General features: G+C 35.9%; 2 protein-coding genes across 6 annotated transcripts; one reads left to right on the forward strand and one right to left on the reverse strand.

Annotated features, from left to right (window-relative positions):
* Positions 1 to 3,381: 3,381 nt before the first annotated feature.
* On the forward strand, positions 3,382 to 6,788 carry LOC136200958 (probable arabinosyltransferase ARAD1). The gene is made up of 3 exons (XM_065991463.1): positions 3,382 to 4,138; positions 5,207 to 5,460; positions 6,145 to 6,788. The coding sequence occupies exons 1-3, from the start codon at positions 3,472 to 3,474 to the stop codon at positions 6,694 to 6,696; spliced, it is 1,473 nt and encodes a 490-aa protein (XP_065847535.1). The 5' UTR covers positions 3,382 to 3,471; the 3' UTR covers positions 6,697 to 6,788.
* A 786-nt stretch (positions 6,789 to 7,574) lies between these two features.
* On the reverse strand, positions 7,575 to 17,166 carry LOC136200791 (putative 1-phosphatidylinositol-3-phosphate 5-kinase FAB1D). Of its 5 annotated transcripts, XM_065991243.1 has the most exons (14): positions 16,964 to 17,166; positions 16,654 to 16,801; positions 15,492 to 15,789; positions 15,358 to 15,391; positions 14,586 to 15,278; positions 14,076 to 14,220; positions 13,660 to 14,001; positions 12,164 to 13,030; positions 11,663 to 11,991; positions 10,792 to 10,918; positions 10,484 to 10,639; positions 8,694 to 10,169; positions 8,338 to 8,604; positions 7,575 to 8,130 (listed from the first exon to the last, which is right to left on the reverse strand). In XM_065991243.1, the coding sequence occupies exons 3-14, from the start codon at positions 15,724 to 15,726 to the stop codon at positions 7,789 to 7,791; spliced, it is 5,013 nt and encodes a 1,670-aa protein (XP_065847315.1). In that variant the 5' UTR covers positions 15,727 to 15,789; positions 16,654 to 16,801; positions 16,964 to 17,166; the 3' UTR covers positions 7,575 to 7,788. The 5 variants fall into 5 exon arrangements, with proteins under 5 accessions (XP_065847315.1, XP_065847318.1, XP_065847314.1 ...); XM_065991246.1 differs by lacking the exon at positions 16,654 to 16,801 and having other exon boundaries at positions 15,492 to 15,718; positions 16,964 to 17,164; XM_065991242.1 differs by lacking the exon at positions 16,964 to 17,166 and having other exon boundaries at positions 16,654 to 16,903.
* Positions 17,167 to 24,180: the final 7,014 nt, after the last annotated feature.

The raw sequence follows: 24,180 nt of genomic DNA on the forward strand, positions 1-24,180 counted from the left end.
AGAAATGCCCACCTGTAACATGAATTTAAAATGCGAAATCAACATATTTAAGATAAAGACCACCATTTTCATTAGTAAATCTGACAATTAATACAGTGAAATCAGTGTATTTAAGAGAAAGATCCAACATTTTCATTAGTAAGTTTGACAATTAATACATCATTATTCCAGCAGTTGAACAACTACCACAAGAGTAAATTTGATGATTATTACAGGTTTGATCAGGAAAGCTAGATTAAGGAACAATAAAACTCTAATACATCGAGGAAGAGAACAAATATAGCTTACCATTTCTATGTTTCGATTTCAGAAATAGAGAATTTCATGTAGAAAGCTTCCATGGAGTTAGCTAAAGAGATGGATGGGATAGCTAAATGTTGAATCATCGAGAAGAAAGCCTTCAAAATGACTGATAGAGCTCAAAGAAACCTAATTAACTCTGTAGGTTTTGGTTCAAATATAAGGTGAAATATTAGTCAAACATTTAAATGCGTTAAATTTGAAATATGTTTTGGTCTAGCTGCATAACTTATTTCATTTGCCACTTTTTTGTTTTCAGACAACCATGACAGCTATATATAACTAGTGTCATCTGATAATTACGTACCTTTTCAATTAAAATTATGTTTTTTTTTTGGATGATAGACGTGTGTCATCGTAATGTCACATGTGATTTGAGGTTGTTTGCACTTAAGCTTTCAGATGGCATAAATTTATTATAGTGTCGCGAAAAACTTTCAGACGATGCAAAAACAAATGTCTATTATATATCTTGTATCATGTGAAAGGGAAATGTCGTAGTGTTAGTTTGATCTCTTCTATGTTAGTTTGATCTCTTCTATTTTCTCTTTCTTTGATAATCCAAATGAGGTAAGGCATGACCTTGATATAGCAACTTTTACAGCTGAGGTCAGCAGAAATGGTTACAAATACAACTATCTAAGGCCAAATGTCTTAACAACCTCACTATAATCCAAAATACTAAATAACGCCATAAAGGAGTATTATGCCAAATACAATAGCTGCATAAACATAACAGAATTAACTAATATAAACAATTCTGAATTAACTCAGACTAATATGCAACATACTATAATTAGGCTTTCTACTTCCTACGCCTCATATATGTGACAATATTTTACAAGTGATGTGGAATCTTCATCCAAAAAAAGGGTACTTTCTCACCAAAAACCTTATTTTGCTCTTCCACTTGAAGAGTCGGGCTCTTGATTCTCCTTCAGAGAGGAGAGATTCTCGTCATCCTTCCCTATGTCCATAATTTTCTTTGTATCATTCTCTTTACTTCTTTCTTCAAAGATTTGATCTCTTGATGCGACTATATAATTGTAAAATACAAAAAGTACCATTCTAGACATAAATAAAAATGAGGAACGATCTTTTAGCTAAATTCTATGTTACATAGATAAAAAAAATAAATGATCACTTATTTTGTTAAAATAAAAAGATAAGGTCCAATTTGTAGCTATTATTTCTTTAGAATTGCAAGTTTACCATAACATACAAAACCATAATATTTTACTTCTAACTTTTCTAAAAAATTAATTTTTTTCCTACCTAATTTTTTTAAACATATTAGTACTCGCTATTTAACTACTATATTTAACATTTCAAGTATTAATTATGTTTAAGATATTTATCAAATTAGTAACACAGTTACAAATAATATGTGAAAATATCAATATTTAAATATTTCAGATACAAAATTAAAAAAAAATAAGATGTTTGGGAGAGAGAGGAATCGAATGGTTGACGACGTTCTTCAACAAAATTTGGAGAAAAATAAGATGTCATCTGAATGGAGGAAAAGTATCCTAATCCCGTTGTATAAGAACAAAGGCGATGTCCAAGATTGTGCCAACTATCGAGGAATCAAATTAATGAGTCACACTATGAAACTGTGGGAGCGAGTGATCGAACAAAGGCTAAGGAGGACGGTGAAGATCTCGGAAAACCAATTTGGCTTTATGCTGGGAAGATCAACTATGGAAGTCATCCACCTAATGAGACAATTAATGGAGCACTATCGAAATAAGAAAAAAGACTTGAATTATGGTTTTCATTGACTTGGAGAAGGCATATGATAAGGTACCAAAGGAAGTACTTTGGTGGGCCCTAATAAGGAAAGGCATTTCGCGAAAATATGTTGACATCATAAAGGACATGTATGAGGGAGCATGCACGAGTGTACGCACCAGTGTTGAAAAGACTGAAGAGTTTCCTATTACGATTGGAGTGCATCAAGGTTCTGCACTAAGCCCATTTCTTTTTGCCATCGTTATGGATGAACTAACGAGTTCACTTCAAGATGGTATACCATGGTGCATGTTTTTTGCAGATGATATTGTGTTGGTTGATGAGACGAAAGAAGGCGTGGAGAGGAAGTTGGAACTATGGAGACAAACTCTAGAATCTAGAGGCTTTAAGTTGCGCCGAAGTAAGACAGAATATTTGGAGTGTAAGTTTAGCGGCGATAGGAGTAGGGAGGCAGGGACAATCACCCTAGATGGGAGAGTTGTTCAGGCATCGGATTGCTTTCGGTATTTAGGATCTATTATCCAAACGGATGGAGAAGTAGATGGAGATGTTGCTCATAGAATTAAATCTGGTTAGGCGAAGTGGAAGAGTACTACGGGTTTCCTTTGTGACCTCGGCATGCCAAATAGATTGAATGGAAAATTCTTCCGCACGGCAATCAGACCAGCACTGTTATATGGTACGGAGTGTTGGGCAGTGAAACACTGTCACACTCATAAGATATTGGTGGCGGAGATGCGTATGTTGAGATGGATGTGTGGTCATACGAGAAAGGATCGGGTGAGTAATGAAATAATTAGGACAAAAGTAGGGGTTACATCTATTGAGAATAAAATGAGGGAAAACCGACTAAGGTGGTTTGGCCATATAAGACGAAGAGCGATTGATGCGCCGGTTAGGAGGACTGAAGAGTGGCAAAGGGATGTAGTGGTGAGGGGTAGAGGAAGACCTAAGCAAACTTGGAGGATGGTGATCGAGAGTGATATGAGTGTATTGGGGATTGAGGAAAATATGGTAGTGGATAGGAAAGAGTGGAGAGAGAGAATTTGTGTCGCTGACACGACTTGATTTCACGGTTTTATATGATGGTTCATGTTAGTCGACCCCGAATCATTTCGGGACTAAGGCTTTGTTGTTGTTTACCATGATATTAAAACAAATATAAATAATTTGTCAAAAAATACACTGAAACATTTTTAATTTATCAACAAAATTTATTTGGAAGATTCAATTGATGGCTTTTAATTTTTCAGTTAAATATATACAAATTTACACAATTTCGTGGGCTAGAAATAAATAAATGTGAAAATAGACAAGATTTGTAACTTATCCGAAGATTAGGAGCTGAAGGATGCTTTTTGCCAAATGAAAACCAGTTATGTAAACAGAAGCTGAATCCCAAGCAAACCGCAAGCCATGGCTCCAAAGAGCACCGGCGCTTCCGCCACCGCCACCTTCACCTCCGTAAAAGCATCCATTTTTCCATGCTCTATACCTTCTCTCTTTCTCTCTTTCCTTGTCGTTTCTGTTCTATCCCTCTCTCTTTTCTTTCTCTTCTCTAACCCAAACCCATCTCTCTCTATTGCTCATATTACCCTTCGCGCCACCCAAAACCCCCTCAAAGTCTACTTAGCAGACCTCCCTAGATCCCTCAACTACGGCCTTTTAGATCTCTACTGGTCCTCCTCCCTGCCCGATTCCCGCATCAGCTCCGACCCTGATCATCCCCGGAATGGAGCTTCTCGTGAGCGCACAAGCTCCGATTTCCTTTCCTATCCTGAGAATCCATTGATTAAGCAATACAGTGCGGAGTACTGGATCACTGGGGACCTGATGACTCCGGAGAATTTGAGAACTCACTCTTTTGCTAAAAGGGTTTTTGATGTTAATCAGGCGGATGTTGTTTTTGTACCATTTTTCGCCACATTGAGTGCGGAGATGGAGCTTGCGAGAGGGAAGGCTACTTTTAGGAAAAAGGATGGCAATGAGGACTACAAAAGGCAGAAAGAGGTGATTGAATTTGTCAAGAGTTCTGAGGCGTGGAAGCGATCTGGTGGAAAGGATCATGTCTTTGTTCTTACAGGTAATTTGCGTTTTCCATTTTGCTCGTTGATTTGAATTTCAGCTGTGCATTTTATGTTTATTCAATTGGATCTCTATTGCTTAGTGAGTTTGAGATACTTTTTCTATTGGTTTAAGTTGATCTGCTAAGCTTTGTTCTATTTCAACTAATTGTAGCTATGATTGTTAGATGTTAATAGTTCTGATGCTTGCGGGTGTATGATCTGCTAATGGTTACGCTTTCTATTCTGAATTCAATTCGTTTTGGTGCTTAGTTTTGTGTATAATGTTGAATCGTTTTTTATTCATTTCGAGCTGCTTGAATATGAACTATATGGTGTCACAACTACTTAGGGAATTTCTTCTATGCTTCACAATGAAGTTGATTATCAAGGTTCGTTTTTGGGATCAAGTAGGAAGAATGTCTGCTCCATTTCAATCTGGATAGAAAGGCATTTGAAAATATCAAACTACAAATTACTTGATGACATTTTTGACCTTTTTCCTCCACACCCAACATGTTTGTTATCATAGTTATTAAAGGCGCGCCTCGGCTAAGGCTCCAGCCTTAGCGCCTTGGTCAGTCAGGCGCGCGCCTTGGCTACCTTAGGGTATTTTAGGGTTGAGGGTATTTTAGGGTTTTGAGGGTGTTTTAGGGTTTTTTAAGTTCATAAAATAAAAGAAAAACAGAAACAAACAAAGATCGAAAGTTTTTACACATATTGCAGCAGACATTATGCCTTAGTAGTTAACTAGAACTTAACTCATGCATTTTATGGTTTTATTGTTGGTATTTGACTATTTGTGACTAGTATTATGAATTTATGATTTTTTTTTTTGGTGCGCCTCGAGTCACTCGGGCGCGCGCCTTTAGTTGCGCCTTGTGTCAAGGCTCCAGGACCCCCCTTGCGCCTTAGTGCGCCTTGCACCTTTAATAACTATGTTTGTTATATTCCATTTGCAAACAGTTGAAGATTTGTTTATTTCTCTTACGGAGCTAGAAATTAAATTGCTCCCTGTAGTTTAGCTGCTTATGATTCAGTGCTCTGGATTGTCAGGTTGTGTTAAAACTTGAAGCATTCTTTGGCAGACCCAGTCGCAATGTGGCATGTCAGAGCTGAGATAGCACCAGCTATTCTCCTGGTGGTAGATTTTGGTGGGTGGTATAGGCTTGACTCAAGATCATCAAATGGAAGTTCATCAGATACAATACATCACACCCAAGTTTCATTGCTCAAAGATGTGATTGTTCCTTATACGCATCTACTTCCTACGTTGCACTTGGCCGAGAACAAGAAACGACATACTCTTCTTTACTTTAAAGGTGCCAAACATAGGCAACGGGTCAGTATCTAATTCCTGAAACCTCTTAAATTTTTTCAGTGATTTTGTTTCTTCTCGAGCATCCAATATGATATAGAGTCTCCTTCTGAAGTTCGGCATTTATATTGGTCATTGAAAAATCGGGTTTTGCATGTTTGTAGTTGTAAGTTTCTGGTTATTATATTTTGCAACTTCCACTTTTCTGAATGCATAACAATTCTTTTTTCCTTCTGCCACTTGGTAGATCTATAAACGAGGCCACCTCACTCAGAATATCATTTTATCTAACTTACAGACTTTTTCTCGGTAATTGGAAATTAATCTTGAATCCTACCCTCTTTAAAGTGGGAGCTCCATATGCTAAGCAGTAGATTAGTCAAAAGGCACTTTTTATTTTATGAAATCGGCAGAGGTGGTGTTGAGTGTTGAACCTAGGGCTTCTTTGGAATCCCCTCCTGATCCACCTATTGATGGATCCGTAGTCAAAATCGAAAGGGCACTTTTAAGGGAATAATGTATTGTCTAATTTAATTGCTGCTGCCATTTATTATTAATGTTGATCTGAAACCCTAACATCAGTCAGCAGGATATTGGTATTCATATAATGTTTGCAAATCTTCTGTTTCTATGATTTAGTCTCTTGTGCACAATGAGCAGTGACTATCAATGTGCTACTGAGAGACAATATATGTTTCTTTTCGACAGGGAGGTATGGTTCGAGAAAAACTGTGGGATTTGTTGGTTAATGAACCTGGGGTTATCATGGAAGAAGGGTTCCCCAATGCCACGGGACGAGAGCAATCAATAAGAGGGATGAGAACATCAGAGTTCTGTTTGCATCCTGCCGGAGACACCCCAACTTCTTGCAGACTTTTTGATGCCATTCAAAGTCTCTGTATACCTGTTATAGTCAGCGACACGATCGAACTCCCATTTGAGGGGATGTTGGATTACTCTGAATTCTCAGTTTTTGTGGCAGTTAATGATGCCTTAAAACCAAGTTGGCTCGTCAATCATCTTAAAAGCATTCCTGCAATGCAGAGGCATGAATTGCGTCGAAAAATGGCACAAGTTCAGCCAATCTTCGAGTATGATAATGGCCATCATGGTGGGATTGGACCTGTTCCTCCAGATGGTGCAGTGAATCACATATGGAAAAAGGTCCAACAAAAATTGCCGATGATTAAGGAAGCCATTGTTAGAGAGAATAGGAAACCAAGAGGTGTATCAATTCCTTTGAGATGCCACTGTACTTGATTTAATGCACATCTTTATTCACTTTGCTCCCCACTGTAATAGTGATACAACTTTGCTTTAGAAGGACAGTTTACAGCTTCCGGTTTCATTCATATTTTTGTTCTCTCAGAACCAAAAGGCCAATGTGTGGTTGTTAATCATCAGTCCGCTAGGCTGTCCAAGCCCGCCTTTTATGGATTGGGCTTGGACACACCTTTAAGAATTGGCCTAGTCTGGCTCATGTCTGTTCGAGCCTGTACATTAAATGTGTTAGATTTGAAATTTATTTCAAAAGCTCGAATCGAGCCTGATCCGGCCCACCCTATATTATATACATTATATGTATATACCTGAAATTTTTCTATCAAGGTCTTTAGTCTTTACCTTGAATAGTAGAAAAAATAGAAGTTTTTTATTATTTGTCAATTTATGCTTGCTCTTTGATTATGTTTTAAACATAAAACTCTTAAGATCTAATGGCAGTGATAGTTTCTCCATTACTGGTATATCTTTTTATACCAGATCTTATGTTTATCCACGGGTCAATTACTGAAATATATGTATATTTTAAATTTTTAATAGAAAAATATAATTATTGGGCGGGTTTAGTTAGGTTTGGGAATCAGTTTTCTTAGCTTAGTCTAGCTCCAAGTTTGGGAATCAGTTTCTTAGCTTAGTCTAACTCAGTCCGAGTAACGTAGGTCGGCTCAAGACCATGAATAGGTTTCCATAATGATGAGGCAATATGCCGCATTACTATTCCACTAATTATCAATGTTTTAGCAGAGGATATTCGTTTTCATAATTGATAACTGATCTTGGTGAATGAAAATTCTGATTTCAACTAAAATACTTTTGTTGTCTTCAGTAGCTGAATAACTGCTTCATATATATTCATGAATCTAAAATTGCCAGTTGACGGCGCTCTACATTTTCTCAACGGACTTTACAAATTCACAGCATTCATACCACCATACGTACAAAACTATCCCCATAAATTTGCTAAAAATTGCTCAATAATGGGGCCATGCCTATTTACAGTATTAAGAATTGGCATGCTAATTAATATGATCACTTGAAACCATATTGAATAATAAAAGAAAAAAAAAATCACTAAAGACAACCTTGATTGCTTTTGGAGTTCAATTCAGCAGAATCATTCTCTCTGATACCACTGAGTTTACAGGGCTCAAAAGGTCTCTGCTTCCGAGAGCACCAATCATCTGGGACACTCAAGAAATGTGCTGCCATGAATTTTCTGAACCTCTTCTTGTACTCTTTTGGAGATATGACAGTCGGCAACACATTCTTCGGAACAACAAGGGAAGACTTTACCCATGTTTCCAGTTGCTTGTCCCAGGTGTACTGCCTCAGGTAATCAATTATCCCACATACAAGTTCCCGGCGTTTGGTATCAACCCCGACAAGTAAAGAATAGTCCATGACATTGATCGACTGCAAAGAAAAACAAGAAATCTATCAAGCAAAACGGACCACCAGCAGAGAGGAAGTGAAAAGAAGAATACAACTATTGCTTAGAAAACCAGAGTGCTCAACAATCTCAATTATTCAGAAAATGTTATTTAAAGAAGGTTCATCACAAAGGGGTTTCTGTTATGTCAGACCAGCTTCATCAATATACAGAATTAAGATCATACTCACATTGAGGAATGTCGTGTCATTCCACACAGCACGTTCCAGTATACGCTTTGATTTATTACTGACATAGAGTGGAGATGAATTCATATCATTGACGAAGTTTTGATCTAATAGAACATCTTCTGAACCATCAGTAGCCGAACAGTACCGAGCATGCAGAGCACCTTTAAGGTCATATTGACGAGTAATCATTCGACCGTAGGAAAGATTCTCCATGACCATCAAATCATGCCTCGTTTCTTTGCCATTTTTTGCCTGTCTAGTTATTACCTATAATTTCATATAATCATGTTGAAACAATTAGAATTTGTTAGAAGAACAAAGCAGCAATTTTCAAAATTTAACTCGGTATAACATACCTGATAAATCCCAAGAACTTTAGCCAAACAAGTTTGGTTCCCCAACTCAAAAGACTCATTCATGTACTTGAAATAATGAGGAGCAAACTTAACAAACGACTCGAATTCAGTCTTCTTGATTTCCTTTATAATGAACCTCTCATCAAGTGTTTTAGCGAATACGGATTTGCTCTTACCACCTTTAGCATCCCAATTCATACATCGACTTAAAGAAGCAATGTAATCCTCCTCAGATGGGCAGGACCGACTTCGCAGATCACGAAATTGCTTTGCATATAAGCAAATTACTGAATATTTACCCTTTCCAAATGATTTCGAGACCCCCAGAGAGACTTCAGGGCTAAGATTCTCAGGAGGAACCAGAGATTCTAGCAGATTCAAGCCATCAAAGCTGGAGAAGCGAGATTCTTCTGGAGAATTGCTTAACATAGAATAGAATGAATCTGAATCGGAAGAACCAAATGAAGACCAATGTGAAACCCTAGAGGGAATTCGAGTGTGAAGATGCGAATTTTCAGTTGATTTAGTAGACATCCCACCCTCTTTCCGACCATCTTCATCAAAAACCTCTAATGCAACAGGTATATCCTTCAGAACTGCCAAAGCGCAAGCAATTGTAGTAGAGAGTTCACCATCTCGGTCTCTAATAATATAATTATCGGTTCCAAGATGGATATGCAGCCTCTGACCTTCTTCAGTGATTAGTTGATAAGCTGCAGGTACATGTTCCTGTAAAAAGCTACTGGTTGACTGAAACTTTGGCATGAAACCTCTATCAAGATCTTCAATGTATATCTGACGGATTTCTGAAAATGGCATCCAGAACCATCCATTTGAGTTTTCTAAGCTGTATCCTAGTGAACGCAGATACGTATCCTTCCTAGATGTATCTGAATCAACAATAAGATCACCATTTCCAGTATCAAGAGAAATGGAAATGGTCCTTTCAACGTCTAAATTCTCAGGCGAAGCACAATCACCAGAATGATGATCGACGGACACATCAGGTTTAGCATTTAACTGAGGACTGGATGATCTGCTCTGACTCGAAGAGTCCGAGTTTAACCTCTCAATATATTCACCAAAAGAAGATGCCTTATCCAGATTATCTTTTACTAGAGGCTCTTGCACAGTATGATTAACTGGGATCTCTTCTACCAGCAATTCATTTCCTTCAACATGATTACCTGCATTGCTTTTGGAATTGCCGCTACTGTTCCCTGAAACAATTTCCGCACCTATATTCCTGCCATCAGTCGTGCCACTAATCTCCATCTTCATTTCCTTGTGAACTGGTTTACCGGTAGCACCAGCACCAACCAACAAAGTATTATCAGGCAAGAGAAGTGAATTTAGCCTCCGCTCCCAAATGCATGATTCAAGAAGAAGCTCCCACAATAATCGGTTCAGGCTAAGAAACATGTAAACAGGCTTGTCTGCATTTCCATTCTTGTAGATAACATTGTTAATGCTTGCCTAAATTTCCCCCAAAATATGTAGACAAACAAACAAACCACGAAAACTATATTAGCAACGAAAATAAAGGGAAATGAGGTTCTCATTAATATAGTGGTTTAAAAGAAAAAGAAAAAGTACACAGCAGCAAAACAATTTGCACAAATTGTCACATTATTTGATGTCAGATAAATGCGTTCCGCCAATCACCAGAAAGGAAATATAGAGACTTTCAGGCAGTTCAGCCCTCTAAAAAAGCACATATCTCAATACTAAAGTATGCTTCAAAACCTAACAGAAGTAAATGAAGCAAACACATAGTGGAATGAACTAACCTCAAACTCAGAATTCTCCAGCTTCAACATGTCTTCAATATCAGAAAATGTTTTCAGTGACCCATTAAGATTCAAAGTAGATCCCTCAAATTTACATCTTAACTTCTTCAAAGCGTCTGCAATCCCACTGAAGAGAAATTTCCCTCTTGAATAGACCTTTTGACAGGATGAAAGAAATTATCGATTTCTCTTCAATAACTTAATAATCTCTTAAATGGAGAAGTGAAATATCTTGCATCACTAGCCAAACAAACAACTAAGCTTTATAAGCAATTTTGAAAGCATATATAATCAGAATACGCACGTACATCTTCAAATTCTCGCTTCAGTCCATCATATTTAATTGAATGGCTAAACTCCATCTTCAGAGGTGGCAGGGACACAGTGTAAGTTGTAACCAGAGAGTACTTGAACATTGTTACCATTCGGCCCAATCTGTAAGATGGATTAGTGCCATGGATATGGACACGACACGAAATAGTAACATGAGCATTTGATAGAAGATTACTAAATACTAATATATCCAATTCCAGTAATACCCAAACCGTCATCTCATGAGAAGAATGTTTGCCTATGCAACATGAGTGGCAAAAGATAAAAGACACCTATGTAAATGTTGAAAGCCATCAAATGATTAACAACCCCAATTGAGGCCCTACAATTTTCACGAAGTTGACTTTTTTATTTTTATTGAACTTAAAATAAGAGGATATGAAAAGTCAATATTGAACATCAAACACTATAAATGCGAAACCCAAAATAAAAATTAAGAGGCTAAGGGGTTCAATCAGTAGATATGGGCAGGTATACTTTGTTTTATATTTTTGCATTCATACTGTTCCTAAAAATGCGTATGCTTCAATACTTTAGGCCAGCCCTTTCTTTTTCTTTATTGAAGTTTTATAGGTGAAAGTCAAAATTCAACCTTTTATTTGAGTGTCCATGTTGGTCTATGAACTATACTAGAGCAATTGCAGTTTGATAAATCGATGCTGACAATATTGTTAGTGTGCATTTCTATATTATGTATATATTTTGTTTATCGGACTTATTCTCTTTTAAGACATTAAAGTACCAATTCTTGAATATATAGTCATATATATTTTTACCCGAACTCAGACAAAAGAATAAGCGCGTATATTACATTCTACTAAGAAAAAGTAGAATTATAATTCATACCCAAAGAAGTAGATGAAGTCCCTCCCCAAAGAATGGCCACAGCTTGATAATCTACCAAATGTCGGGTGCTGAGAAAAGCTTAGTTCCAAGAATTTTCCAAATGACAATCTACGTGCAGCATTAGAAATTAAGACTCTTTTTGTACATTTTCGGACTCCATTCTCATGTGTGCATTTACCACAGCAACTCCACATCCAAAGTTTTCCTTCTGTCTCTCCTGGCAAATGCTTTTTATGCTGCTTAACTCGTATTGTAAGCTGTTTATCATGATGCGCATAATAGTAAAAGTGAGCTTCTGGCAATTCATCACATGCAGTGCAACGGCGCCTCTGCAAAAATGCACAGTTTCAACAAATGGATACTTCAAAGGATGCAAAAAAAGAAAGGAAGAAGCAGTTGCACCCTACTGAGTCATTAACGATATACCTAAGAAGATCCTATAGAGCAGGTTCCAAGTAACTAAATTAATATACTATGCCCTAAGGAATAGAAAAAGAAAACCTGATTTAGCAAATTGTCTCGAAGGAATTTTCCAAGGGGAACATCGAAATTCCTGTAGAACATGATATGAGAAAAATGACTTTGCTCACACATAGTCCCTCTTAAAGCATTCCGGCTGGACATCAGGACCAAAATACTCTGAGAATCCAATGCTGAATCGACATCATCCTTACTCTTAGCTTGATCTTCTTTATTGTCAACAACATTTTCCTTGCTCTCCACTTGATCATCTTTGTCATCAATGTTTTCTTTCTCAATTGGTTCAGAGTGAGGTATCAAAGATAGAGGCTCTTCAAGTGACTTCTCTTCATCAAGATTAGATTTTATACCACATTCCTCTAGAGCTTCCAAAGTTTTCAAAACTGGGACCTCATTAGTAATTTTATCATGAATATCTTTTTCATTGAGCCCAAAGTAATTAGACAGGGACTGGTACGGAATAGAGGAAGCAATGGGGAAATTCTCCCCTATAACTTTCCTAAGCGAAGCTGAAAGAGATGAGAACCCAGAAAAAATGACAGGGTTGTATGGCACAGAAGAGATGGAATTGCTTTCCAATCCAATGTTTAAATTACCAGAACCTTCTTCAGAAGATCCATTAGAAATGGTAATGTCAAGATCAGGTTGCCCAGTTTCAGCAATTGAATTCTCGATATAAGGAATACTAGAATCAGCAGTTGCTAACTCTGAAGAGGGGAGATCTCTTGGTGACATAACTGTACCAGGTGACAAGACAGTCGAGAACATTGTTCTCCAATCAACCAAAAATGAAGTCTCAAGAATCAAATGATATGCCATGATAACTGCAATCTGTACCACATACTTAATCCTCTTCAATTCATCACTATGACTTCCTTTCAGCAAAATCTGCAAGAATAATGTTACAGAAAGTTAAGCTGGTGCAGTAAAAGACAAAAACTAGCACAAACAAATATGGATTTTTTAGATTGTAGAACATTCATTGTGTAAATACAAATATGAAGCACATCAATGAGTCACATCAAGCCAATATTGTTTTTCTTCATTATGTTCTCCTATGAGCCAATCTTTTGTTTAAAGATGTTTCCATAGCAATAACATGGCCTATAAAAGATTTTAAAAAATAAATTAATAAGGAGAAATTCCTTTTTCCTGGACAAAGGAAGCAATTGTGCCAAACATAGCTTTTGTTATTATATTCTCCTCTCGAGTTAGCATGTCTTGGGATCATATTCATCCACTAACTAAGGGGGCTATGCATGCCATACCCAGAAGTTGATATATTAGAATAAAATATACAGTATTCACATTCCGCAGCTAATATGGGACAATATTCTAATTTGACCATGAAAATTTTCTCAGAGGCATGCATGTGCTTAACTGGTATCTTATGGTATAGTATATTTCCATCAATATGAAGGCACGTGTAAGCAAAGCATGTGAATACCAATTAGCATTTCCATCTAGAATTACAGAAAAAACAAGAAATAAATATCTGCAGAGTCCATACTACTGACCGTGCAACCCAAACGTGTAGGACAGCCCTCAATGAACATCAAAGTCTTAGTTGGCTTCTTTCCTCCTTCACCCAGGCCAGCATGTTCCTCTACAAATTTTTCAATGTGAAAGGAATCACATTGCTTTAACTTCTGACCCGCCAAAGAATCAGAAGATAAAATTGGAGAACCAGTACACTGAGCAACTCTTTCTAGGCGATGAAGTTTCATATCATACACCAGTGTCATTCCTTTTGCAAGAATAGACTCTTGAACATCACGAGAAACAGATTTTTCTACTAAAACAACATTTGGGTGGCACATTTCTATTAAGTCGATCAGAAGCTTTTGATTGTCCTTTTCCTGTTTTCAGTTAAAAAGTATAAGTGGCATTTTTCTACATAATACACAAAACTAAAAAATTCAGATCGACTCACCAGCTCCATGGATTTGAATGAAGAGAACCCACTAGAAGACTGACCAAGAACTCCTCGGATCAGCAACAACCTTGGGTTGTTGTAGCTAGTTGGCATGTGCTTGTGAGCAGCACGCTTTTTGAAGACTAAGCCCTTGACTACTTCACTGTAGAAAATATAAATCAAATTACAAATTTTGAGAAGTTTGAGAAAGGTAAAAGAAAAAGGCATGATACTCTTATCTACTTATAAATTTTAAAACATTAATCAGATCATAGATGAAATTTACCTTGCTTTGTAGTTAAACATATGTTATGTAAGCAAATATTCATACCTTTAGTGAGGACACATTAAGTAACTAGTGGATATTATTTTAAAGAAAGAGAGAATATATTACCATAAACAGATGCAGCACTAAACAATAAAGATAAATAAATTTAATGAATAAGGATTTTTTCCTCAATCAACTCAGCTCATGCATGTTCTATGGAAAAATAAAATCGATGCTTTGAATGTAGCAAGAGACATCACCTGTCATGGCGAGAACCTGATGCAATGCATTTCACTTTTACATAGCCATCCAGATCCATTCCTTTCCCATCAGTTGGCTTCAAAAATGAAGCAGCATCCCATGATAAAGAACTGACTATATCCACCCAACTTTCACAATCTTTCCCCATAGAAAAAACATCTGCAGTTTTAAGAAGTTGACTCACTATGAACTTAAATTTCCCATGTGCAACCTCCTCCATTGCTTTTCGCTTTTCTTCATTGAATCTGTAACTCCCTCTACCTTCATCTCTGGAGCAACTCAATGAACTCGGCTTGCCCCATTCTGTGCCATCACCATAATCATCGTCCTCGTCATCAAAAGCCACACTGCCCTCTAAATCATCTTCTGGGTCCTCTGATTCAGGAGGCTCCCAGAATTGGGAATCCATCTCATCATGACTTAAGCAAGATAACTCATTTCTGTCATTTAAGGATTCAGCAGAATCTTGTGAGGATTTATCTCTTGTTTCCTTCCCATCAAAAGCGTCCATAATTTCTATTTGTCTCGCAACATCACTATGCTGGCCTTCACTCAAGTTGTTCTCTGTTACTTTAAACAAATTATTTGCTCCATTTGCACAAGCTTCCGAACTTGCCTTATGCAGTTGTCCATTCAGTGCACAAGTGGCATCCTCTCTTGCTCCGTCCACTGTACCTTCATCTTGACTCCCCCTAAGAAAACCAACAGAGGATATCTATCAAATTAGCATCTCAAAATCTCATTATTTATCAGCAATGGTGTAACACATACCGATCATATGCGTTCACATCCACTGAAATATCACCTGAATTCGCAGAAAATAAAAATCATAACTTTAGATACACAATTTAAGTCACTATACGAATTATATCAATAAAACATGAGAGTAAGATGCAGAATTTTACTGCTGCTAGAGACAGATCTGTCACTGCTGGATAACAAAGTTGATGGACTGGCAATTGGTAAATTAGGAGCAACACCATTAGGCATTGTATACTGTTGTTGCTTCTCTTGACAAAACCTACAGGACCAGCTTTGCCCTACACCATTTACGTTTAGATGATTTCCGTTCTGATGTTTCCTTGTTTCATCTTCAGATTTTGGCAGGTGGGTACCACAATAATGACACATGCTACACATCCAAATTAAAATATGATAAAGCCACTAGTATATTTGAATGATATAGAATAGAACCCCATTCATCTGTTTGGTTCAAACAAAAAGGTTAACGTTACATAACCATGTGAACTCTCAAGAAAATTCAGAAATAAACAGATGAAGGAATGATGCTTTCCCATTTAATCTTCGAATATAAGAAGAATTTCTAAAGCTATCATGTCAATTAGTAGGATTCAGAAGTTCAGAATTTCATTAGCTTATAGAAAATTAGAACCCAGAAGTATAAGAATAAATCACCAGAAAGGATTTTTAAGAGTCGCATAATATAATCTGTGGCTGTTTCGAAACCAGCTTACATGTAACATGCATCCAAAAATAAAATAGTTACAATCAGCAAGTGCTTTCTACATAAACAAAAAGTTCGCCGTAAGAAATTAAATTCAAAACCCTACCAAATTTAACTATCTGAGAAAACACTTCTCAAAACATAACCACTGCCCAAAAAAGGTGCAAAAAAATAGAAAAGATCATAATCACCACGACATAAATAGATACAACATCAAATAAAATACTATCCATGGTGTTCATTATTGATAAGTAGTTCTGCAATAAGCAGTAACTTTCTAAATGACATAATTCCAAGCTTATTTGGTTAGATTCTCCCACCAAACCCTCCCCACCTCTATGATGTAAAAAGCAATAATAAAATGACAATTCGATGCACAAAGGGACAGAGGAGATAGCTATCTACCAAGATCATGCCAAACAGAAAGCACTGGATTATAGTTCTCTAAAACACTAGAAGCCATTTTTTAGCCCAGAGCCCTGATCAGTCTTTAGTAGTAATTTGAATACGCAAGTAGTAAAAATCAAGATCCGAACTCTGGATTAACAAAACCGCGACAGAAAATCAAAGAAATTAAAAAAGATCAGAGAAAAAATAAATACCCAAAACTTGAAGAAATCAACAAGTGAAATACAAAAGAAAATCGGAGAAGTTGAAATTGAAACCCAAAGCAAGATAGAAGAAGAACTCAAGAACTCCTGAAGCAATCCGATAGAATAGAATGGCGCAACTAAAACAATCTTTGGAAACCTAAAATGGAAACAAGATAAACTCGTGGTGACAAGTTGTAGAGATGACATAGACGAAATTTCCTTGAGAAGTTATCTAAAGCAAGTCAAATGAAGAAGACAAAGCGCGGATAACAAAATCTGAAAAGAATTAATTAAGGAAAGTAAGGAATATATGACTTACTGTAAAAGCAATCCCAAAGCAAGAAAGATATGGTGCGTGATAGAGCTATTCCAACCATCAATCTTTGTTTGAGAAAAGGCAAACCAACATTGCTAAACCCGTTCAAATTTCAAAACTTTTCCGAACCAAAAAAACTTCAATTTCCGCTGTTCATCAAGTAAAGAATTTTCCAAGCCAAACAGAGAAGAATTTAGAAGAAGGAAGAAGGCACAAAAAAATGGCGAGAAAGTTTTAAAAGTGGGCTCCACACATAGTCTACTGTTTTCTTATTTTTCTTTTTTCAATTCTAACGTCTAAATACGTCAAGGTTTATAGGTAATATTTTTTTGCTAAAATAAAATATTTATATTGGCCTTTTCTCTATTTATGGTTTGCTGTTATGCTTTATTTTTTTATTATTTTTTTATTGTATTAAAATAATTACTAATAAAAATATTTAATTAGATGATTTGAATCCTGTCTAGGAATATCTGCATGCATCAATGACAGCTTTCATTTCAAAAATCTAGGATTTATTAATGCCTTTATTTAAGCAATGTAGTATTTGATTAATTATATTAACTGTAACCCACTTGTGATTAGCAAATACTACTACTAATAACATAAATTCAAAAAAATTGCTGTTAATATAGGTGAATTAACTTAGGGTCCGTTTGTTTTATCTGCTGTTTGCTGTTGCTGTTTGTTGTTTCCTGTTTCCTGTTACGGTTTGCTGTTTGAAAAGACTGCTGTTCCAAAAAGTAGGGAGTCCCTGCTTTTATAAAAAGCTACTTTTCGACTACAAAAGGCAAACAGGAGGTGTCTAACCAAACACCTTAAACTCTCATTTTCAAAGTGAAAAGACAAACAGGAGGTCGAAAAGCAGCTACCAAACACCCCCTTAATGCCAACAATATGAAAAAACACACGAGAGTTTTGTTTATCATCATATAGATCTGACTCAATCAAAAATAATAAAGTCATTTATGTTGAAAAATATTATGAAGCTAATTTTGGATGAAGTGTTTTTTTCGTTGTTGTATCAAAAACAATTTCAAACATGGTCGATTATTGCTCTATCACAATCTATAATATTGAAGATGCAGATATACTTCTGAATTGTAATGTTTTAATTACTTATGGCGAGATTTATTATTTTTGGGTATGTTTCTAAAAAAAAATTAGGATGTAATGGTCTTTGATTTATAGAAATTATTAAATTAAAAGATGGTTTATTACTTTACTACTATTTTCTAATAAACTTTACCTCCTCTTATAGATAAATACTAATTTTTGACCCAATTCATCTTTAAATATATAATTTTAAAATTTTAGTTTAATTCATTAATTAAAATAAATGATACAATTGTGTTTTTTAATCAAGTTTTATTATTCTATTTTTGCATTTTAATTATATATTATAATTTATTTATTTAGTTTGTCTTAATAAATTACAAACTATGGGCCGTTTGTTTTACCTACTGTTTATTGTTAATGATGTGGTTTGCTGTTTAATGTTGGAAAAATTGTTTTTCCAAAAAGCAGGGATCTCCTGCTTTTGTAAAAAACTGCTTTTGTAAAAAGCTACTTTTCAGATGTAAAATGTGAATATGAGGTCAATAGTTAAACACTTTAAACTCTCCTTTTTGAAATGAAAAGGTAAAGATGAGTATGAAAAGAAGCAACCAAACATAACTGGGGAAAAAGTGTAATTAAAAAGATAGTGTGATGAAATTGTGATTAATTAAGATCTCTATAATATCAATTTTGATCTTATGGATTAAATTTCCATCAATTAGAGTTCAAATATATTTATATTCTAATGTTCTTTCTCATGAAACCTAGTCGTCAAGAAATTTCCGTCTTCTTTATCCAGATTTTGGGGGTTTCTTTCGATTTTTAGCCGGAAGATAACCTCTTTCTTTGTTTTGCTTTGCTTTTCCTTTATTGAATTAAGTTTTTTATTGATCTGTTATAATAGATTGACAATTTCTTCTTTATTTGTAGTTTTTTTTGTTGTTTTTCCCTTTATGGGTGGTTGTGGTATGTCTCATTATATGGTTAGTTATTGTTTGTCTTCCTTCCTATATGGATGTTATTAAGTTTTACTTCATGGAAACGTAGAAAAGTTTTGTCTATCATCATATAGATTTAGCTTATTGAAAGATTATGAAATCATTTTTAGAGAAAACGACTATGAAGTCGATTCTAGATGGAGTGTGTTTCTCATCGTTGTGCCAAAAACAGTTTGAAGCACTATATACTAATACTTTATCATAATCTATGATATTGAAGCTGCATATTCAATGTTCTTCAAAATATGTCTGGATTTTAATTGTTCAATTACTTATGTTGAGATGTATTATTTTATATTAAATAAAACGTAATCACTTTAGCAAACTAAAAGCTAAAAAGTTTTCCTCCTTCTCCCCCTTGTTAAATCATAACTCAAATTATATAAGTTTGAATTAAGTAATTCCAAATTCTTTTGAAACTTAAGACTATCCTCTAATGCAATCAAGATTTGATTATAACCTGAAAAACTATCAAAAAATGACATAATATTATTCATAGACGGTGCATCTATCAACATATCGACTATATGCATGATGCATCAGATACACATCCTTAAGCGTTGCGTTATTTAAATCTCCAAAATCAATACACACCCTAAGCTTACCATTATTTTTAACAACAATAACAATGTTGGATAACCATTGTGCATATATCAATGGTATAATGAATCTTGCTTTCAAAAGCCTTTCTATCTCTTCATTGACCTCCAACTCTACTTCTTTTGACATTCTCCTATGTGGTTGGAGAAATGGTCGAAACTGAAGCTTAACGGGTAAAATGTGATTCGCCAAACTCATATTCAACACGTGCATGTCCTCATAACTCTAAGAACATCGGTCCTTAAACTCCCATAAGAGCTTAACAATTTTATTTTTTTAACTATGGACTCAACAAGATACTAACAAAAGTAATATTTAAATCTTCCTTAGTGCTCAGATTCACCTCCTACAATGATTATCCATAAGATTTTGTGATGCGGTTTTGTTCATCTAATTGGATCTTCTCAAGCTTGTCATGTTATTCTTCACCTCCTTCCTAAATCACTTTTGCTCCTATAGTTTGCATTCTTCTTCTTGTAATCTCTTCTTTAAGACATTTTCAATATGCAATTTTATATTAACAGTTGCAATTACCACTTCTTGCTTCTCCTTTGTACTAATAATCAATCTCTTCAATGATGGGAGCATCTCCTAGTGGCCTACTAGATCTTGGCACGACTAGTGATTTCACTTCCCCCACGCCTTAACTTCTTTTTATTAAGAGTACCAAAATTGTGAGTGAAAAACTAGAGTATATCAATTTTAAATATATAATAAGGTAGGTTGAATATCAATTGTAAATCTATAATAAGGTAACTTGACAAATAATTAGAGAAAGTAAAAAGTGGTTTAATTTTAATAAATATTACTGAAAATAAGAAATCATTAATAAAGAGAGATTTTATAAATTAATGCAAATAAATCATTTTTTAACAAAGAGAGATCAAATGGTATTTTGCTAATGTTTTCTTATAAATTTAATGTCAATTAATCATTTTCTTAATATGGGTGATTTGATCAAATTGAACAACTAGAAATACTATTTAAAACTGAATGGAGTAGTTAGTAGTATGGATGATAACAAGTAAAGATACCTGCTAAAACCGATATTACCTAACCCTAACGGGATTATTCGAACCTTGTGCTATGGGATTTGAGACGAGTATGTGATGTAAAAAATTATTCGACATGTATGGAATTACTCTTTCAGGTACCTGTTACCCATTACATGTCATATATCAAAATTAAGGTTATCATTGCATAAAAATGAATTTTATTTTTAGTGTGTTTTTAGTTTTTTTATTATTTAATAATTTAGAATATATGTATTAAACTTGTGAATAATTTATTAAAGTTATATTTTATTAAATTTATATTTTATTTATTTTAACTTTTATGTATTGATTCTTACCAGGTAAAGATACCACATATATTTTAAATGGGACATGTATTAGATTAAAAAGATATATCCATTAGAATAATGAGATTGGACATGTAATTTAAAAAATAAATGAATAAAGGTATGAGATTGACATTGTCCTCGTGTACTTTATCTGTTGTCATCCCTAATTAGTAGTACGAATGCACATGATCGGTTAATCAGTTCATTAATAAAAAATATTAACCAGTTCATTTAATTTGGTTAACCATATTTCAGTTAATCTACTACTTCCGTCGGTTAACATATATTTTGATCGGTTATTAGTAACATTTGATAAAAAAAATTACTTTAAATCTATAATTATTCACTTTAAAATAAATATATGTTGAGAGCGTTTTTTCTCTCTATGAGAAAGTGCGATTAGGGTTGGCTCACCCTTTGTTTTATTAGTTGATTTGAATCGGAAATCTCACTGCTACCTTTGAATGGAGGATCAACTTCGTAATCTCGCTATAGTGGACGGCGGAATCGAATTTCAGAATTTGGGAGAAGGGGATGGGAACGTTAATTACGATCTGTGTGCAGTCGGAACCCTAATGACAGACCGATCCTATAATTTCCATATCTTTAAACATCGCATGGCGAGCGTCTGGAGACCCGGGAGAGGATTATCGATCTCGGAATTAGGAGGAGGGCTGATATTATTTAGGTTTTACCATGCCTATGATCTGCGTTGGGTTATGGATGGCGGCCCGTGGACGTTCGATAATCATATGATTGTCATGCACGAATTAAAAGAAGGAGAGGATCCATTGACGGTTCCGTTGATCTCAGCAGGTTTCTGGGTTCAATTACACGGATTGCCCCCTGGTTTTTTCTCAGAAACTGTTGCTACTGCCCTGGAAAATTACATTGGGAAGTTCCTAGCATATGATCCAAAAAACCAATGGTCAGCAACAAAGCAGTATATGAGGGTCAGGGTGCAGGTGGATATAAGACAACCTCTAAAGAAGGAAAAGAAAGTAAGGAAAGCAGGAGGGGAATGGATAGTTTGTTTATTCAAATATGAAAGGCTGCCATCATTTTGTTTTATATGTGGATTGATTGGGCATATAGACTGACAATGCGAAATCTATTTCCAATCTGAACCTGAGATAATAACACGTGAATGGGACGCAACACTCCGGGCACAAATTAGAAGACCAATTAGCATGGATGGAGAGAAATGGTTAAAAGAGGAGGCAAGTGGGGAACCAAGCAAGGGGAACACAGAGCAAGGACCCAACAGAAGAAATATTACTTTAACAGGCATTGAAAGTAGACCTCATCATTTTTTACAACTAACCAAGAACTTTGGGGCATCTATTCTAGATAAGAATCAGGAGGTAGTAATTGAGGGAGATAAGAATGAGGACAGTGAAGGCATAAATTTGCCTGATGAAAAGAAACGAAGGAGAGAGGAGAGTAGCAAAAGGAAAAAGGGTCAGCTAACAGAACATATGGAACAAACTCAGGCTATGGAAATAGAGCAAACTGAGCAAGGTCAGGAGAAGATCGAAGTGATTAAAATTACTGCAGATAATGTGCACCCAGACAAGGAAAGGGAAGGAGGAGGCACAGTGAATCTAAATACAAATATCCAGAATAAAGAAATTCAGTCAAACTTGGAGTCCGATCCAAAAAACGGAAGCCAGGCAGGCCCAGCAAGTCGGGTCTGCCAGCCAAGATGAAAATTCTCAGCTGGAACTGCCGAGGGCTAGGGAGCGCCAAGGCAGTTCCAATTTTCTGTGAGCTGGTAAAAGCTCACCGTCCCGATATTATTTTCTTATTTGAAACACTAGTTTGTAATTCGCGTATTGTTGAAATTCGTAATAAAATCTGTTTTGATGGGTGCTACTCGGTGGATTGTGTTGGACATAGTGGAGGTCTATGTGTTTTTTGGAAGGTAGTGGATTGGTGCTCATTACTCTCGTTTTCTAGAAATCATATTGATATGGAAATTAAGGATCATATTAATGGTAATTGGAGAATCACAGGATTCTATGGTTGTCCGGAGAGGGGTAGAAGGAGAGCATCGTGGGATATCATTAAATCTATAGCTGATGCTTCGAAATTACCTTGGGCGATAATTGGTGATTTTAATGACTTATTGTCTCAAAGTGATAAAAATGGGACCAATGATCATCCGGAATGGTGTATTGCAGGATTCTGAAACACTATTAACACATGTGGTTTAATAGAAATCCCATTGAAAGGGTATCCATTTACATGGATCAGACATAGGGGTAAGCCTAACGAAGTACAAGAACGTCTTGATAGGGCCTTTGGCTCAGAGGAATGGCTATCAATGTTCCCGCATAATACGTTATACAATACAATTACGCCTTATTCGGATCATAGTCCAATTGTGCTACAAACCGATGACTCAGTAGTGACCCGGCCATCCAAACGATTTTGCTTTGAGAATAAATGGTTAAGGGAATCAGGTTTCAGAGAGATGATCAGTCAAAAATGGGCTGCTACTTTGGAGATGAATATAACAGAGAGGTTGGAGAGATTGGCGCAACATCTGAGCAATTGGAACCGCTCTTTACAACAGAATTTACGCCGAGATATAAACAAAAGTACTAAAAGGTTGGAAGCTCTTAGGAACAGCAGCAATGCAGATGACGTGCAGCAGTTTGAAAGTGAAAAAAACAAACTCATTACTCTCCTTGTCCAGGAGGAAGATCACTGGAAACAACGCGCAAAGGCGTTGTGGCTGCAAGACGGGGACAACAACACTAGATTTTTTCACACATTTGCATCAGGGCGTAGGAAGAGAAACCATATTGCTAAGCTGCAGAATGAGTTGGGGGAGTGGAAATCGGATAATCACGATCTTACAGTAATTGCAAAGGATTATTTTACAGATCTTTATTCGGCAAGTCACTGTAATTACAATGAGGTTGTGAAACTAATAAAAGTAAAAGTAAAAGTAAAGCCTAGTGATAATAGCAGATTGGCAATACCTTTTGTCAAAGAAGAGTTCCGGAGAGCGCTGTTTGAAATGCACCCAGAGAAAGCACCTGGACCCGACGGTTTTAACCCGACTTTCTATCAGCGATTTTGGGATGTTCTGGGAGATGCAATCTTTGAAGCCGGTTCTCAATGGCTGCAGGCTGGCTCGTTTCCCCCTAACCTCAATGATACTATAATAACACTAATACCAAAGTGTGAGGAGCCAAGTACAATGAAAGACT

Source organism: Euphorbia lathyris, chromosome 7 (genome assembly GCF_963576675.1).
Source record: "Euphorbia lathyris chromosome 7, ddEupLath1.1, whole genome shotgun sequence".
In the NCBI taxonomy this organism is placed as follows: Eukaryota; Viridiplantae; Streptophyta; class Magnoliopsida; order Malpighiales; family Euphorbiaceae; genus Euphorbia; species Euphorbia lathyris.